Source organism: Triturus cristatus, chromosome 7 (assembly GCF_964204655.1).
Source record: "Triturus cristatus chromosome 7, aTriCri1.1, whole genome shotgun sequence".
Classification (NCBI taxonomy): domain Eukaryota; kingdom Metazoa; phylum Chordata; class Amphibia; order Caudata; family Salamandridae; genus Triturus; species Triturus cristatus.
Window position 1 is genome coordinate 1544364726 of NC_140590.1, and position 19493 is coordinate 1544384218.

Consider the following 19493-nt stretch of genomic DNA (forward strand, 5'->3'; position numbering starts at 1 on the left):
CTACCGTCCGATCTCCCTCCTCGATTCCTCTGTGAAAATTATGAGCAGGGTGCTTCTGGTTAGACTAGAAGAATGGGCCAATTCAAATAATATATTAGCCAATTCCCAATACGGTTTTAGGAAGGGTCGAGGGACAGTAGAACAGTCCCTCAACCTTGATCTTCTCATAGGGAAGTACACGAGGGCCAAGAACGGTTCTCTTTTCCTCTGCTTTGCAGATTTGAGCAGTGCCTTCGATATGGTGAACCATAAGATCCTATGGTAGAAATTATTGGAAATGGGGGCACCAGAGGGCATTGTTTATTTCTTGGCCCGGTTATACGCTAACCTTAGAACTAGTGTTCGCTTTGGCCCGGAAGGGGAGCGTACCTCTAAGTTCCCTATTAGACGTGGAATTAGACAAGGTTGTGTGCTTGCCCCTCTACTTTTTACACTTTTTATTAACAAGATTGACTCTGTTTTAAATGCCGTTGCGGCTGACGCCCCCAAAATCCTTGATTTCAACGTCCCAGTTTTACTTTATGCGGACGATGCCGTTATTTTATCTAGGACCCCCATTGGCCTTCAACGCTTAATGGACAGGTTTTCCCAGTTCATTAAGGAAAGGAAGTTGAAGATCAATAAAACTAAAACATTTGTTATGGAATGTGGTAAGAGCTGTAAAAAACCGCATTCGTTTTTTATTGATGGGGTTAAAGTCCAAACGGTGGACTCTTTTAACTACCTAGGTATAACATTTTCTAAGTCAGGTAGTTGGACCAGTGAGATCAACCATGTCAGAGTGAGGATGGCGAAATGCGCACATGGGGTGTTTCAGTTCGCATCTAAAATAGGGGATAAACGGATAAAAGACATGTTGAAAATTTATCAAATGAGGTGTCTTTCTATAGCTCTCTATGGTGCTGGTATTTGGGGGCACTCTTTTAGTGGTAGTCTACAAGTGGAGGAAAACCTCTTCCTAAAAAGACTCCTGTGTCTTCCCACTTCGGTTTCTACCGCTCTGGTGCACAGGGAGTTTGGTATTCAACATCTTAAAGATTCTGTAGCCCTTAGACCACTTTTGTTGTGGCGAGCTATTTGGGCAAAGGAAGAGACCTCCTTAAATAGAGCTATCATCAAAGACTGTTTCTCTATTGATAATCATCAAAAGATTCCATGGGTCAAATTTGTTTCGGGTAGTTTCCTGGAGATCTATGGTCTTAATGTAATAAAGGATCATTATGCAGTCTCGGGTCTGACCAAAAATGAAATGAAATCTGTTTTCATGAGCCACAAGACAGAGGTGCGTGGGAGGGACAACGGTAATTTATCTACCTGTTTGTTCTATGATAGTTTCTGTGAGACGATGGATTTCCAACCATATCTGAGTTTTGTCACCAGACCCTCCCATCGGTTCGTATTGACAAGATTTCGTTTTGGGATTGTCTACCATTTAGTGGCTTTTCCAAGTATCAAAAAACGTCCGAATGGTCCCTGCCCCTGTGAATATACTACTGCTCAAAGCACCTTGCATTTTTTATTATTCTGTCCGATTTATGGCAATTTTCGCACAGCTTTTTTAAAACCTGTTTTTAAGAAATATGGAGTTAGGACAGTAAAAGATACTATGAAATTGTTATTTAACCAGACACCTGATGTCTGCTTTTTTACTGCTACCTTTCTTCTCCGAGCCATTAAAGCAAGGCCTAGTATGATATTTTAAACTGTTTATCTAATGTTTTTTAAAAGTATTTTAACAGCTTGATTATTTTGTTAATATGATGTTTCTTTTATTGTTATGTATGTGCTTTTATGGACTTTGTGTTTAAGCTCCGAATAAAGCCTTATGAAATGAAAATGAAATGACTACCTTAAATAGCACGGAGGAAAGGATTGCACCTGCTCAGGTTTTCCTCTCAACCACCATCACTGGGCCTACTTCACATAAGTAATTTCTGGGGCCTCTAGCTCGAAATCCTGTGAAGTTTGATCCCAGTGTGTCAGTAAGTGGTTTATTAATGGGTACAAGTGTAAATGTGCCCAAGGGAGGGTTGTTAGTGTTGATACCATGAGTTCTTGTAGCTGTAACCAGTGTCTAACTGGAGGAAACGGGCCTGCCAACAAAGTCTCAATCTCCTCCATGAGCTTGTGCTTTCTGTCCTCGGGCAAGAACACTTTCCCTTCTACTCACCTAACTGTTTGAAGGTGCTCCACCTAGAAACAAACAAAAAAAAAAACAGCAAGTTGGAGGGGGGGCAGCTTATTTTTTAAATCTGTTGCTATGATTATTTAGCAAAAGATTGCCGGATAAGTGTAGCCGGAGGGGGTGGGGGTTGTGATGGAGCAAGGTTTCACATAAAAAGAAACTTGCTCGTATGCAATCCTCTCGAATAGCCTGTAACACTAGAAACAATCTGTCCGAGAGTACTAACTGTGCACTACATTCAACATATTGTATCTAGGGGATGCTTTTCTATGTGCCTTACTAATGAATAACCAGAGGGTCCTAAAAGGGCCGCTGAAAACGCGGGAACTCTTCTGCGCATGTGTCTACTACATCTACGTAGTATGACGTTTTCTGTCGCTTGGGGGGGAAAACTTTGCAGCTGTGCAACAGCTTCTAAAATGGCCGCTTTATTGTAACGCACTAACACACATGGCGTGCTGAAACTAACCAATGCAAGTTCTACTAAGCCATTAATAGAAAAGATTTTTTAAGTAAATGGGGTTAGAGTAGAAGTAAGTGGTATACAGTGAATTCATTTAAGTTTGTATTCTAACATGTTTTTCTTCGACTTTATTAATAGTTCATATTTGGGCCTTGGACAGTGACCGCGTCTCTGTCTCCTTGTGGCTTTCACGCATGCATACACGTCTCCTGATTCTGAACAAGTGAAGTAAATTGACTGGCTGCCAAACCCTAAGCCCAGCAAGGACATGGGAAACCAACTTTTGAACCTACAAGAAGGAAAGAGAAGCAACATTGTAAAATAAACTTATCGATCCACATATGAAATGCTTGTGGGAATAAAGCTTGTGGGTATTAAAATTAAGGGTCGGGGAATTAGACAATAGACTAAAGAAAATTATTGCACTTAGTATGGTGTGATGTCCTCACCCCACTGCTTGGCCCAATCAAATTGCGGGTGTACATGGAATTGAAACATTTGGGGGTGGATCATACATTTGAATTGGTATAACAGAGGTACGTTCTAGATAGTTAGACACACTTGATGCTGAGATGCTGACGCTATGCTGAGATGCTGCCCAATTTTGCTGCAATCTGACTGAAGAATCCAACACTAGGGAAAAATCGCGGACCAACCGAGGAGGCACATCTAGGAAGGGGTCCGGAAAAGCCAGAGCCGGAGAGAGTAGCACCAGAGAGGGGTGTAACGCTGGCGTTACACTAGAAGAGGTCAGCTTCCCTGTACTGAACTTGTCCTAAATCCTTTACTCTCTGATGTCGGGATCCTCACACCATTCTAGGTAAATATAACTGTAGTGTTAATGCTCCGTACTTGCTCTCTGATCTTTCTCTCCTCGGGTGCTGTCATTGTAAGAATTTTTGAATGCAAACTGATTATAAGCTAACTGTACTATTTTTCCTGATGGAGACTTCTGGTATATTCATGTGTATTTTGATTTGACTCACAAAATTATTAATTCAGATAAAATTTTAAAACTCCTTCTGAGTCTGTGGTTCTTTAAATAAAAGTTAAATGCATTATTGTATTTCCTCCCTATTCTAATCTACTACTATATCTTATCGAATTTACTCAAGAGACAGGACTGGTAAGAATACTGGTGTAAAGGTTTCCTAGGGTAAAATAAAATTGATGACCAGTGGATATTTGCCAGCTCATTGTGTGTATGAATGTATATGGGCCCAAATGAGTGTTGTGTGTATGAATGTGTAGAGCCGGTAAACTCCGCCGCATCAGTTTTACTTGGTAGCAGAGGCATGGTTAGTATAGTTAGTTAGGCGAGGAATGTATTTGAAATTTGAATTAGTGATTTATGTTTTAACCAAAACCAGTTATGTATTGTTTTACCGGGAATATTGAATAGCGGGTGGTGAATGGAAGCCACACTGCAGTGAGGTTATTGGTCTGGATCGAGAAAGTGCTGAAAGTTACGTAGGACTGGAGGCACTAAATTAGGGAAATTTTCTTGTATGTTAGTGAGAATAATTGGTAGCGAGTAGTTCGTTCGTGAAATTTTGGTATTATATCACCTAGAAAGGGTAATACTGAAGGAGTAGCTGGTTCTCTGATGCTTGTGTGAAGAGTAAGCGGAAGGGTTTTACTCGCAGTAAAAGAAATCTTACTATTCTTTGAATGAGTGGGTCAGACACAATAGCGAATGTTTATACGTTGTTAATTAATGAAATTGTGTGAAAATGTTGTGAGAAAATACGTTTTTGCATTACCTTGTAAAGGAGGGGTCAGTTGCGGGTGCTGCACTGACGTCACTGAGAGCCGCGCTGGGATTGGTTGAAACAGCGGGGGTATTGTTGATGCGAAAATTGTAAAGGAGGGGTCAGTAGTAAGGAGTGATACTGACGTCACAGAAAAGCCGCACAAGCATTGGTTGAGCGAGTGAGCAGAGCAGAAGTTGATTGGTCCTCAGAATAAAAAAAACGCACTGTCATTGAAGAATTTTTAGAAATTAAAGCAAGCGTCTGATTGGTTGACAAAATAGAAATCCCAAGAATAATAATAGATAGTGGAGTTTGTATCTACGATCCAACTTTAACAGGGACTCGACCAGATAGAAGATTTATAGGGTTTGCTTACGAGCAGTACCTTAACAAGCACAAGCACACAATGTAAGGAGAAAAAAGGAAAATGACATTTATGCAAAAGGTTAAGAATTATTTCAAAAAGGACAAACCCATTAAGAGTAGAGAAGGGATTATCATTCCTCCTCCAAATACGCCTGTATCATACATGATGGTGGAGAGAGGCTATCATACCTGTGTATAGTTAGCAAATTAGGTAGAATACACAAAAGATGACGGAATATTAGCATTTCCTGAGTACGGAAGTTTTAATGGAAGAATATTGTACAATTTAAGAACACAAATGAATGAGTTAGAACCCAGACCTCGGTTGACTCAATATGAGGCTTTAGAAGAATGGGAAATGGTATTCTTTGAACGTGACAGACCCCGAAGCAACAGGACCTTAAGCAAATATTATCCGAAATTTCCCCGGGAGACTAGAGACAGTCAAATGAAACAATGGAGACAGGCCATGGTGGCGGAAGGTTTATATCCTGTGATAACATCAGAAGAGTAGATAGGAGGTAAATGTACAGAGAAGACTAAGCACTTATCCATGATAGATAGCGGAGAAACAGAAGAAGGGTATTTAGAGGACGTATTGATTAAAAGTCCTGCACCTTATAATGATGGATTTAATAGAATGACACCTAGTGCCCTGATGATAGGAACACCTTTGGTTCCCCAGATAGTACATGACACCACAGACAGGGTGCTTCAAGAAAAGGAAAGGGAAGAAATAAACAAACATAGAGACAAATTGATTCAGAGAATAGCTCAGATAAACGCACATCCTGAAGCATGGACCATACCAGTGACAATAGGTCCGGCAGTTCCATTGTATGGAGAAAAATAAAACTGTCCTAAAATACCTGTAATGCATATCCCAAGTATAGAACCTAGAAAAGAAAAGGTAATGATAGATGATCAAGCAAGCGAAAGTGAATCAGTAATATCATTGATGGATTTGCCCATGCAGGAGCCAATGGTGGAAACCCAAAGAGAAACTTGCCCAGTTGTTCAAAAGAAGTTAGATTAGAAACATTATCGGGAACTAGAAGTGCCACAATAGTAACCACAGAGGATATAGAGAGATGGTCTCAAGAAATAGAAAAGCCGAAGTCACAGCCAAAATTATTAGTCATTTTTAAAATGAGAGTAGAATTGGAAGAAATGGTTGCTGGAAATGTGGGTCTAGACAGGCTAAACACATACAGTGAAGAAGAATTACTGTTTATCTGTAGAAGCATTACACGAAATACAAAGGCATTCCATGAAAAGCTGACTAATTTGGCATCGGAAATGGGAATTGACATAGGGAAATCAAAGGTGTTGCAGAAACCCTATAGAGCAGAATTTTCTGTTAAGGATTTGGAAAATATGAATGTGTCTGGAAGAAAGTTACAGATCAGGGAATTGTTATTTCTGTTACAAAAGTGGGGAGATCTTGAAAGGTAGAAAGTTAGATGGGCAAAGAAAAAGGAAGAAGCACAAGTAAATCGATCAACATCTGAATACGTCATGAGGGAAACAGAAAAAGCTGAAAGGTTGTATCCGATGAGAGAAGTACCGGAGAGGGGTACGTGCATGTACCATGGAATAGACAGGATATTTTGTCTTTTACGAATGATTTCCCAAAATTGAGAGAGAAACCAGTGGAGTGGTACAGACAAGTTGAGAGGTTTGTGAAAGTTACAAAGGTTTTATTGAAGGATCTGGATGGTCTGTTTGACATAGTAGTACCTGCAGATTTGTGGACAGAATGTAAGATTACTGTGGATTGGCCTAGTGAGGAATATCCAAGAGACTCAAAAACCGGAGCCCCGTCAGAGGATGTAATGAAAAAGTATCAGGTAATCACCTTTCTAAAGAGTAAAATTCCCCCGAAAGAAACCGATTGGGTAAAGATAGACAGAACAACTCAAGAAAAGGATGAGTCTGTACATGCCTATTACGAACATCTTTTACAGGTGTTCAAACAGTATAGTGGGTTTGAAAGTTTAGAAAATAAAGACATGACTCATTTTGTGTATCGATTTGTGTCTGGGCTGAGATTGGATATATCTCAAATGATTAAGCAGCACATGCTTTGCTGACAGTCAAAGCCCATTGACGAAATTTTAAAATATGCAAAATATTGTGGGGACGAAATTGATAACTAGCTAAAAGCTTTAGAAGAAAAAGTAACGTGGGCTCAGGTAAAATTAGCTGAACAGCGAGAGCTCCAACTAAATAAAAAGTCAGAAAATCAAGGAAGAACACAAAGTCAAGGTGACAATAATGAAGGAAAGCCACGGGGAAGATTAAATCGGGAAGAGGCAAAGAAAAAATTTCCCTGTCACAGGTGCGGGAAGTTGGGGCACTGGAAGAACGAGTGTAAAGCTATACAAATTAATAATGCCCCGAATCAAAATTTAAATCCACAGACGCAGAATGAGGTGTTAATGAGTCATCAGCAACAGGGTATAGAACTTCAGAGTCAATTGCCACCTGCCCCTAAATCAAATTTTGTGAGTCAAGCTAAGTACAGTGTGGACGCCGGATTTCCAGAAGGAAGAGGTAAGAAACATTTTGTAACATCAGTTTCTTTTGCAGGATCCACTGATTGATTAGGATCAGGAATGACGGTGCCCAAGGGGGGAGGAGGGGGAGTGCGTGCTTGGCGCATCCCTACCGGTAGATCAGTCAGGTCCTTACATAGAGGGTAAAGTAAAGGGAAATGATCTTACCTTCTTGTTGGATACTGGTGCATCCAGGACTACTGTGAGAACAGCAGACATTCCTAATCTGCCCCTCTCGGGAGAGAAAATACAAGTTGTAGGTGTTTCAAACGGATTAGCACTCCAATCACAGAACCCATGGAGGTGCGAATTGGTAATTTTAAAGAAATGCATACGTTCGTGGTCTGTGACTCAAGCCCTGTGAACTTGCTTGGGAGAGACCTGTTGTGCAAAATTAATTGCACTATATTATGCAGACAGGATGGTGTTGCAATACAAACCCCAGATGAAGATGGAGTTTACAAGTTCATGTTAGCTAAACAGGGAACAGAAGTAAATGAATTATATTCGATGATGACACAAAACGAATTACCTGCAGAAGTCAAATTGACTGTAAATGCAGAAATATGGGATTTTACTGGAACAGAAATAGGATTAATGGCAAATGTAGATCCCGTAAAAGTGAATGTGAAAGAAGGTGCTGTTTACCAGAATACCCGACAATACAAAATGAGTCCAGAAGTAAAGGCAGGTGTCACAACAGGGATAGAGCGATTGGTCGAACAAGGTATCCTGAAAGAAATAATGAGTAGCCCTTGTAATTCACCCATAATTGGCATTAAGAAACCTAACGGGAAATATAGGGTGGTCCAAGACCTCAGGAAAATTAACAAGATTGTTGTACCATGCTGCCCAGTAGTGCCTAACCCAGCTGTGATTCTTTATCAGATACCAATGAAAGCAGGATGGTTCACAGTAATCGATTTATGTCATGCATTCTTTTCTATTCCATTGCATCCAGATAGCACGTTTTTATTCTTGTTCAAATTTGAAGAGTATGTTTATGTCTGGAATCGTGTGCCTCAAGAGTACACTGAAAGTCCTTCAATCTTTAATCAGATTCTCAAAAGAAGCCTTGAATCTCTTGTATTGCCCACAGAGTAAGTCCTGGTGCAGTATATTGACGACCTATTAGTGGCGTCAAACACACGAGAGGACTGTGTTACTGATTCAATTGCATTGTTAAATCATTTGGCAAAGGGTGGACATAAAGTGTCCCCTGAAAAACTTCAGTTTTGTAAAAATTCAGCTAAATATCTGGGACATCAAATAAAAAGAGGAGTTAGAATGGGTGACCTCTGAAAGAATCAGAATAATAAGACGAATGCAGTTGCCACGAACCCAAAAAGAAATAAGAATGTTCCTTGGAGTTGTAGGGTATTGTAGACAATGGACTGTAGGGTTTGCTTTACTAGCCAAACCTCCAATATAAATGACCAGAAAGAGAGCGAAAGATCCTATAGAATGGGATGAGGAGAGTATAGGATCTTTTAGAAAATTGCGGGAGTATTTATGTGAAGCACCCGCTTTGGGCATGCCCGACTATTTAAAAGAATTTGCATTATTCTGCCATGAGCGGGGTAATTGTGCGCTTTCAGTTCTGACACAGAGACACGGATTAATGAGAAGGCCAGTGGCATACTTTTCTGCTACCTTGGATCCTGTGGCCTGTGCATTACCAGGTTGCCTAAAAGCTGTGGCTGCAACTTGTGTAAGCATAGAACAGAGTGAGTCAATTGTGATGGGACACCCTGTCAAGGTGTATGTTCCTCATGCAGTGGTGATTTTACTGACCAGGACCCGAACACAGTCCCTAACTCCCAGCAGACTGACAAAATATGAAAGAGTAATACTGGGAGCTGAAAATGTGACAATAGTGAGGTGTACTGTTCTTAATCCAGCTACCTTGCTACCTGATCCCTACAAAGAGGAAGTGAGAGATGAGGTTGAGCATGAATGTCTTGATGTGACTGAACTTAGCACCGAATCAAGTCCTGACATACAAGAAGAACCTTTGAAAAATGCAGAACATGAGCTGTTTGTAGACGGCTCATGCATGAGACATGAGGAGGGAGGATTGAGTACTGCTTACGCTGTATGTACATTAACTGGAATAGTCGAAGCATCCTATTTACCAGAGGTCAGATCTGCACAAGTAGCTGAACTGATCGCTTTAATTAAAGCATGCAAAATTGGGCAGAATTGGAGAGTAACTATATTTACTGACAGTCAATATGGTTATGGGGTTGTGCATGATTTTGGCCAACTGTGGATGCAGAGGAATTTCCTGACTTCTTTAGGGACTCCTATTAAAAATTTAATTTTTGTGAAAGAATTACTGGAGGCAATTCAATTATCAAAAGAGGTGGCCGTGGTTAAGTGTGCTGCTCACCAATCAGGAAATGACTATGTGACAGCCGGTAACCGATATGCTGACCAGGTTGCCCAACATTGTGCAAGGCATAAGATTGCCTTAAACAAGGAAATTGTAACTTGTGGAATCAGCTGCCAACTTATGCTACTTGCAGGAGTGGGAACATAGGAGGAGGTGAAAGATCTGCAGGATGCAGTAGACATGAGAGAAAAGGAAGAGTGGGTGGAAATAGGATGTCAAAGAAGGGCAGAAGAGGGTGTGTGGGTTTGTTATGATGGCAGGCCAGTCTTGACAGACAGTATGCTTGCGCCAATGGCTAGAATGTACCATGGAGACACACATGTGGGCAGGGATGCAATGATTCGACTCTTCAGACAATATGCGCTTGTCATAGTTTGTTTATTTTCAAAGTAGGTGGAGGCATACCAAAACCGAAGAAATGACAGCTTGACAGTGGCCAAACTTCTATTAAGAGAACTCATTCCTAGATTTGGTTTTCCAGTAATGATTGAATCAGATAGAGGGTCTCATTTTAATAATGAAATAATTTGTCTAATCTGTGAAGCGTTCAAAGTCGAGCAAAAATTACACTGCGCTTACCTTCCAGAGGCTTCTGGAGTGGTAGAACAATTAAATGGCACAATCAAGTCAAGACTCGGAAAGGTGTGTGCATCCACCCCACTGGAATAGCCTAATGCTTTGCCTCTTGTTCTGATGGGACTCAGAAGTATTCCAGACAGAAATACTGGATTGAATCCCCATGAAATACTCATGGGAAGAGCAATGAGACAAGCATATGTACCAGGACACAAGCTGTTGAATATAACTGATTACTTGGTTTTGGAGTATTGCAAAGAGTTGGCTGACAGAGTGCGTTCTATCTCTCATCAGGTTGGGGAAGACGCTTTCAACAGCTGATCTGAATCCCGGTGACTGGGTAGTTGTGAAGAATTACACTCGAGAATCGTGCCTGGCACCAAGGTGGGATAAACCGCATCAAGTTATATTGACTACCTCAACCGCTGTAAAATGTGCAGGGCTGCCTAATTGGATTCATGCAAGCCATACCAAATACCAGCTCCTGAAGAAGAAGAGTTACAATTGAAAACAGAAATTGTTGATGATGAAGGTTGTGCAGCTGAAGAACTTCCTATAGAAGATCCTGAAGTAGCTGCCCAAGATCAACCGTGCACTTATGAGGACGACTGGATCCCAGTGGTGGACATACCTGAAGTACTTATAAGAACTGGAAGTCAAACACAGTTAGATAGGAAGAGAGTGAGGACCAGACAGGTATAGAAGAACTCGCTCAGGAAAGTAGGGAAACGACTGTTAGGGAGCCTGAGCAGGAACAGCTAAGGAGAGAACAATATACTCAGACAGAAGAAACTCAAAACCCCATTCCGGAGTCTGAGGAGGGACAGTTAGGATTTAGAGAAAACATTCAGGCAGAAGAAGGTAAAGAGGTAAAAAGACTTGAACAGGACCAGATAGGTATAGAAACACAAGTTCAGGATACAGAAGAAAAACCAGACATCACTAATCCTGAACAGGGTCAGATATAGGTAGATGAACCCATCCAGGCAAAACAGACCGAAATAATAAGCCCTGGACAAGATCAGATAGAGAGGAAATCTGAAGACGAAGCTGATCAAGTTGTGCCAAACTCTAAAGAAAATAAGAGGAGTCTTGAAGAACCTGGCAGTGCAGTGAAGTTTAAGAAAAGTCGAAAAGGTGATAATTGGCCAAGAATTATCAAGAGACTGAGATACCGATTTAAGACAATCAATGAAGAACCTGATCAAGTAAATGAAGTAACAAGTCAATCTGGACCTTCCGAGGTAATACCAAAGCGAAGGAGTCAAAGATTGAAGACATTGAATAACAAGTTCATGGGTCCTGAATGGATATATGTTATTTTTGAAGGCTTTGAAAATCTCGATTCAAATGAAGAAAGTGATGAAGAAGTGAGTGTTAAACAAATTAAAGAAAAAGTGACACCGACCTGAAAGAGAAAAGGCGCTTAAGGTGTTATCTCATACAAGTTTCTGAAGTTAAGAAGATATAATCTTCTTGCTCAAGATGTCTGATAATAATGTTGCTGGAAAACCAAAACAAAGCTGTATAAAGAAGTGTTGTAGGATCAGTATATGTAGTTTTAGATTAGTCCTCATAATATGGGTAATATTAGCAATAGCTATTCCCTATCTGATAGTTACTGACAAACAAAATAGTACTAACACACATACAGAAGTTGCAAACCTTAAAGGAGATAGAGTAGACTTAGAAACACCAGATGAGCTAGATCTACACCACACTGTAGATAAGAATGAAACTGATTTAAATGTATTTTCAAATCTTTTAGTACATTATATAGAAACTTTGGAAGTTAGTGACTGTTGTGTTTGCATGAAATTGCCAAGCTCAGTAGCTGAAGGGGTAACTTATAATTTACCCTTGACATATGGTATTTCTTGTAGTGTACTAGCTAGTTTATTCTATAGAACTGGAAAACTGCAGTATTATTATTCAAATGTAGATGTGATATTTTCTGAAGTTCCGATGCGAAAGAGCATGAACCCTGTCCTTAGTACTAGAGACTCACAATTCATGGGTGAATATTTCCTACCAATAAAGACAATAGATATAGCTGATGCACATGAACGCAACTTAACCTCTAAATTACATGAAGAAGAAAATATATTTTTAAATTTAGTAGAAAATAGGAGACAGGATTTCCAAAGAAGAGCCTCTGAACCGAAACCTCAGATACCTAAATGGGCAGAAAGGGAAGACCTTTTAGTAACTGGCAAGACTCATGCTGCTATGTCTCTGGACTTTGAAAAGAAAGGGAAAAATCTGGGTCCATAGACTTAAAACAGAATATAACAACGTATTTATTGGTTCCAGTGAATGTGAAAATAACTTCTTAGTAATTAGGGTTTGGGGACTTAAAGGGGGAACTGATCCAGTATTTCCTGGAATTTATTATGTATGTGAAGTCCAAATGCAGTGGGAAAAGAAAAAGGTACAAAGAGAATGAAAAAGATAGAAAAAGAAAATTAGAACAAATACGACGAAGAATTGAAGGGAAATATTTACAAAAGAATGAAAGGATCACAATTTAAGAAAGATAAGGGAAGGGATAAAAGATTTGAAGACATCGAGGTGGTAGAATGCTAAAGTTGGCATCTGATTTAAATAGAATTTAGTGATGGTATAAAATGCCATCAGAGAGGGGATTGACGGAGCAAGGTTTCCCATAAAAAGAAACTTGCTCGTATGCAATCCTCTCGAATAACCTGTAACACTATAATCAATCTGTCCGTGAGTACTAACAGTGCACCACATTCAACATATTGTATCTAGGGGACACTTTTCTATGTGCCTTACTAATGAATAACCCGAGTGTCCTAAAATGGCCGCCGAAAACGTGGGAACTCTTCTGCGCATGCGTCTACTACATCTACGTAGTATGACGTTTTCTGTCGCTTGGGGGGAAAACTTTGCAGCTGTGCAATAGCTTCTAAAACGGTCGCTTTAATGTAACGCACTAACGCACATGACGTGCTGAAACTAACCTATGCAAGTTCTACTAAGCCATTAATAGAAAAGATTTTTTAAGTAAATGGGGTTAGAGTAGAAGTAAGTGGTATACAGTGAATTCATTTAAGTTTGTATTCTAATGTGTTTTTCTTTGACTTTATTAATAGTTCATATTCGGGCCTTGGAGGGTGACTGCGTCTCTGTCTCCTTGGGGCTTCCACGCATGCACAAACGTCTGCTTATTCTGAACAAGTGAAGTAAATTGACTGGCTGCCAAACCCTAAGCCCAGCAAGGACATGAGAAACCAACTTTTGAACCTACAAGAAGGAAGGAGAAGCAACATTGTAAAATAAACTTATTGATCCACATATGAAATGCTTGTGGGAATAAAGCTTGTGGGTATTAAAATTAAGGGTCGGGGAATTAGACAATAGACTAAAGAAAATTATTGCACTTAGTATGGTGTGATGTCCTCACCCCACTGCTTGGCCCAATCAAATTGCGGGTGAACATGGAATTGAAACATTTGGGGGTGGATCATACATTTCAATTGGTATAACAGAGGTAAGTTCTAGATAGTTAGACACACTAGATGCTGAGATGCTGACGCCAAGCTGAGATGCTGCCCGATTTTGCTGCAATCTGACTGAAGAATCCAACACTAGGGAAAATTTGCGGAACAACCGAGGAGGCACATCTAGGAAGGGCTCCGAACGAGCCCGAGCCGGAGAGAGTAGCACCAGAGAGCGGTGTAACGCTGGCGTTACACTAGAAGAGGTCACCTTCCCTGTATTGAACCTGTTCTAAATCCTAGACTCTCTGATGTCGGGGTCCTCACACCATTCTAGGTAAATATAACTGTAGGGTTAATGCTCCGTACTTGCTCTCTGATCTTTCTCTCCTCGGGTGCTGTCAATTCAAGAATTTATTAATGCAAACTGATTATAAGATAACTGTACTATTTTTCCTGATGGAGACTTCTGGTATATTCATGTGTATTTTGATTTGACTCACAAAATTATTAATTCAGATACAATTTTAAAACTCCTTCTGAGTCTGTGGTTCTTTAAATAAAAGTTAAATGCATTATCGTATTTCCTCCCTATTCTAATCTACCACTAGATCTTAGTGAATTGTTCATTTACGCAGGAGACAGGAATGGTAAGAATACTGGTGTAAAGGTTTCCTAGGGTAAAATAAAATTGATGACCAGTGGATATTTGCTAGCTCATTGTGTGTATGAATGTATATGGGCCCAAATGAGTGTTGTGTGTATGAATGTGTAGAGCTGGTAAACTCTGCTGCATCAGTTGGAAGTTCTGGTTTGTTTTAATATTACATGCAATAGAACAACAAACTGAACACAATAGATGGTACATGACAGTAGAAGACGCTTTGCAAAGGTTAACAGGTTACTTTTTTGTTGCCTATTTTCTGTATTCAGATGTTAAACTTGTACTAATGGGAAAACATTTGCCCACAATATTAATGGGTGTAAAAACGATCCCACATAATTTGTCTTTTCTTGCCACATAATTCAGCTTCATTATGTTGTTCTTAACTGTAACGTTATTACTGTGGCCCGGACTGCATAGACACTGCAAGATATGGCTAGTCAAATAAATTAATCTAGCATAGTCTGTGGTTTCGCCACAATACCCTGCATGGACTGTAGATCATTATGTAATAACCGTGCAAACACTGCAACTAGTCCAGCACAGTGACGCAGCAGAAACTGTGGCATGGTTTACAAGATCACTACATTCACAGAAAACAACATGTAGCCAATCCCAGGGTTTCCTTATTCACATTATCATCATCAGTTGTGGTAGTGTAATTGGTTCAATTAAAAAGGAAGGCTGACTAACAAAATACAGAATTTTTCAATGAATGGCCAGGACCAGACACGTGGCTTATTGCGGAAATGATTTGCTATTCATATGTTGAATTTACAAATGCATTAAACATATGTACACACTAAGGCCCAGATTCACAAAGGTTTAACATCGGGTTAGTGTTACTTCTGTAGCACTAACCTGATGCGAAACCTACTTGGGGATTAACAAACCAACGCTAACTGATATTAGCGTTGGTCTGTATAGAAAAGTAATGCTGCTTAACATTACTTTGCGTTAACGGTGCATTACATGGGCGTTCCCTTGCACCCTCCCATGCTTTTTGACGCTAAACCTATCTACTAACATTAGTAGAAAGGGTTTAGCACCAAAATTTCACACCTCTGGAAAGCAGGAGTTAAACGCAGATTTTGTTTCATTTCTCCAACCCCTCCCAGGGGGAGAGTCTCCCCCCCCCCCCCCCCCGCTCACATAACTGCGTCCCTTTTACCTTCTAATTACTCCACCGACGTGATTTGGTGCCTTAAAAGGTCACAGTTTATTCAAACATAACATGGTTGTACATTTTATATGGCTCTTTATAAACATCCATGTTATTGTATACCTTCATTGTCTTTGAACATTCATTGTCATTGTTTGCTCCCAGACAGTATATTTTGCGAGGTGCACCTTTTGCTGGGCCTTTGTGTCTGCGGTTCCAGGCTTCACCTTGCTACCAAATTTTTGTGGTGTCCGTCAGGACCTGCCCCGGCTGCAAGTGCCGTTCCGCTTGCCCTGGACCCTTTGTTGGCCACTTGCAAGCTCCTCTGGGCCCCTGCCGTACAGCATCCCAAGGACCCTGTGTGAGCATTTCATCTACTCTGCCTGTAGCTGCGTCCTGTCATTTAGCTCCCTCAGCACCCCTGCCGTGAGGCATCCCAAGTGCCCTGTGGGAGCATCCCATCTACTCTGCCTGTGGCTGTGTACCGTCACTAGCTCCCTCAGTGCCCCTGTCATGAGGCAACCCAAGGACATTGTGGAAGCCTTCCATCTACCTCTAGTAATTGTTCTCTCTTTTGCGCATCTTTCCTGGGTTTCTTCCGCCTCACCTCTAATTTGCGGCTGAGACGCCCGCTTCCATTTGGTGTGGGTGGGTGGGATTCCATAGTCTTCGTGCAGGGGGGGGGGGTGCATGCTAGCTTTTGGCCTTGTGCCCTTATTTAACCCCCCAACTGATTGCCACCTCGCCTCCTGATTGGGGGGGGGCGTCAGCTACCTTGGGGCGACCAATCTTGGTCATCCCCTCTTTCCCTCTTTCACAGGGTGAGGGTTTCCCACCGCCGGGCGGCATTTGCCCGGGCCCCCATTGGGTCCGGCTGCACCTTCCCCAGCCCCGGTTTCTTTGCTTTCCTACTTTGAATGCGTGCTGCACACATACAGAGTAGTAAACGGTTTTAAACTTGTCTAGCCATAGTATTTTGTACAGGAAGGGTATCCTTCCTGTACAACACCTATTGTAGATTCAGGCACGTATGCTAGCACTATGGGGCTCAGGTGTGTGCCTGGCGCATGGCAGCAGAAGTCAGCACTGGCGCTAGGTAGAGGGGAGGAGAGTGCCATATCCCTCTTTGGGTGCTGCGCTGCGCTGTGTGACACCTTTCAGAATCTGGGCCTAATTCTTAATTTGGCGTGGATGTATGTAACTGAAGTTCAACTGACTGACCTGTACACGCAGCACCTATCCTAGATACACTCCCACACACCTTCCATTCACTGAAATACCTCAAATTGTAAGACTTCACAGATACAAACGCACTGACAGATCTATCAGGTGGCCCCATGTCACGTGTGGCACTAACTAATCTTTTTGTAACAAAAGTATAGCGATAAATGTGAGTCCTATCATTTGTAAAAGTAACTAATCCTGTGTTTTAGCATACAAAACGTTGCAAGTTGGCATGTTATAAACCGAAACACGATAGTAACAAAGAAACCACAAGTCCCAGAACGCAAAAAGGAAACTGGGTTTAAACATTTTTAAAAAAGGAAATTATTAAATGGTGTCACTTGATACCTACGCACAGGTTGAGTAGTAACAGTGTACCCTGACACACGCAAACACACACTGCCCAGGCACAGGATATGAATACTTACACATTAAGGACATTGCGTTTGTTGTTCAAATAAGAATCTGGCAGAGGGCAGAACTCTTTCACTACAGATCCGCATACTGTGATAGCTATTAAGATGAGGTACAGGTGCCTCCGGATTGCATCACGTAAACAAGTGTCTCTGAAGAAACGAACAGCACCATCCAACGCCTCCATGATACTAATATTAAGACAAGGTCATTGAGGAGCAGATGCTGTACAAAAGTTCAAGCCGCCTGAACGCGGAGTACGGGTCCGTCCCAGGATAACTGCCTTGCCTTCCGCCAATACTCTTATAAAACACCTGATTTCTTCAAACTTCCATTCAAAGTCTGACCGGTTTAACTACACGAATGTCTCTAAGTCACTCCAACGAGTGAAAGGCAGCCCGGACCAGCACTGCAAAAGTTGGTCCACGCTGATTGGCAGACTCGGTCACTAAACCCTACGATTGGTTAAAAAAATGACACGCTCCGGAAGAGAAAATCCAACCTACCCACTCCCGGAAGAATAGATAATTTGCTGTTCTGGAATGCATCGACCGCCTGCAAACTGCTGCCCCGGAAAGAAATTGTCATTTTGGTGTTGTCAGAGCTGACGGTTTCGTGTAAAGCTGTGTATGCACCGAGTCTGAGACGACTGAAGCGGTAACAATGGGTCACGACGAGCGAAGCCAGCTTCAGCGTTTATCTCGTTCTTCCCATCATCAACAAATATCTTGTTTGATAAACGAACAGCAGGAATGTGCGTGATCATGCGATCTGGAGAACTGGTGTTGGTATTTGGTGGATGGAAGCTCGGAGCGCAGCAATGTCTCCTGTGGCCCACTGAAGCTAAGGAGTCGTCACTAGAGCCTAGGGTAGTGGAAGAGGATGTGGCATTAAGGTTAGAGCTTTACGTGTTGAGGAACCAGGTTCGGGCCCCGGCTGCTCAACACACTGAGATTCAGGGCTAATCACTTCATCTTCCATGACTAAAAAATGAATCTGACATTTTGCGCTCCAAGGGACATATCAACAAGCAGGCGATAAAAAAATCATCGCCGCTTTTGCGGCCGAAAAGCGGCGATAATTTTATCGCCTAATCAGCAAGGTCATGCTAACGCGTGAAACCTTGCTTTAGCGTCCGGATTCCTAACGCCCAGCTTTGCATCTCTAATGAGATGCAAAGTGGGCGTTCCTGACCTGGCATGACATGAGAAATGTCGCTAAGCGACATTACTTCTATCAGCAAGCCTAACGCTATGAAGCATAGCCTCAGGAAAAGTAGCGATAACCCCTGTTATCGCTACTTTCCTTACGCCTGCTTCAGGACTGACTTAGCCATGATATCCTATGGAAGGTGGATATCATGGCTAAGTTTGTGAGTCCCTATCAACTAGCTAACGTGAGATTATCGCTGGGTTTCCAGCGAACATCTCATGTTAGCCAGTTAGCGCTAGGATTAAAATCGGCGCTAGCCGGCGATGATTATCCGAGCGCAAAGTGCGCTAATTGATAATTATCGCCGGTTGTTGTTGATATGCCCCTAAGTCCCTAAAACTAGAGGTGGGCGAGCCAATGAAGGCTTGAGCCATCGAAGCTCGAGGTAACCTCGGAGCCTCAAACGACCCGAGCTTTTATGTGGCTTCTGTTGCAACTTTGGCTTTAAGCTAATAATTGACGAAAAAACCTTTGATGTGAAACTTGAGAGGAAGAGATACCTGTTTAGAGGCTACATGGTACAATGTAAATCAGAAAACCTTAGATTTTTTCCAGTATCCGTGCTTGACAAAATTGTGTGCTCTTAGGCTTTTTATTTCACCTCACTTCCTTTCTTCCAGTTCATTTGAGAGCAACTTGAAATGCATGAGTTCAGGGTGTGTGCTACACAAGCGCCTCTGTTACGTCTGATTTAAATTGACTATAATGTTGCTCAGTTTAAGAATCCAGGCCACATATTGTGGCATATGTACAAGAACTTAACGCTGCCGTAGCGTCAATTGTTTGACGTTACGTCGTTTTGTTTTTTATAGCCATATGTACAAGTTGCTGCTAACTACTGTTAGAGGCACATTCCCAGCATAAACGTGAATTTTTAAGATCGCCACTGCTGTTAGTGGGACTTAACGATAATTAGATGCAAGGTGGGCGTTCTTGTGCAAACACTGCCACTAAACCCCACTTTGCGATATTTACAATGAAATTCCCATACGGCGATAACCCCCCAAAACTGCTGCTAAGTCCAGTTAGAGACAGTTTTTTAAGACCAGAAAATAGCTG

General features: G+C 41.5%; 1 protein-coding gene across 1 annotated transcript in view; it reads right to left on the bottom strand.

The window, feature by feature from the left end:
- FITM2 (fat storage inducing transmembrane protein 2) overlaps nt 1–17637 on the bottom strand; it is a 53120-nt gene extending 35483 nt beyond the window's left edge. The window contains exon 1 of the mRNA XM_085619315.1: nt 17237–17637. Coding sequence (XP_085475441.1) covers nt 17237–17409 — 173 coding nt within the window. The 5' untranslated portion in view covers nt 17410–17637. The remainder of the gene's footprint in view (nt 1–17236) is intronic.
- Between the last annotated feature and the right edge of the window lie 1856 nt (nt 17638–19493).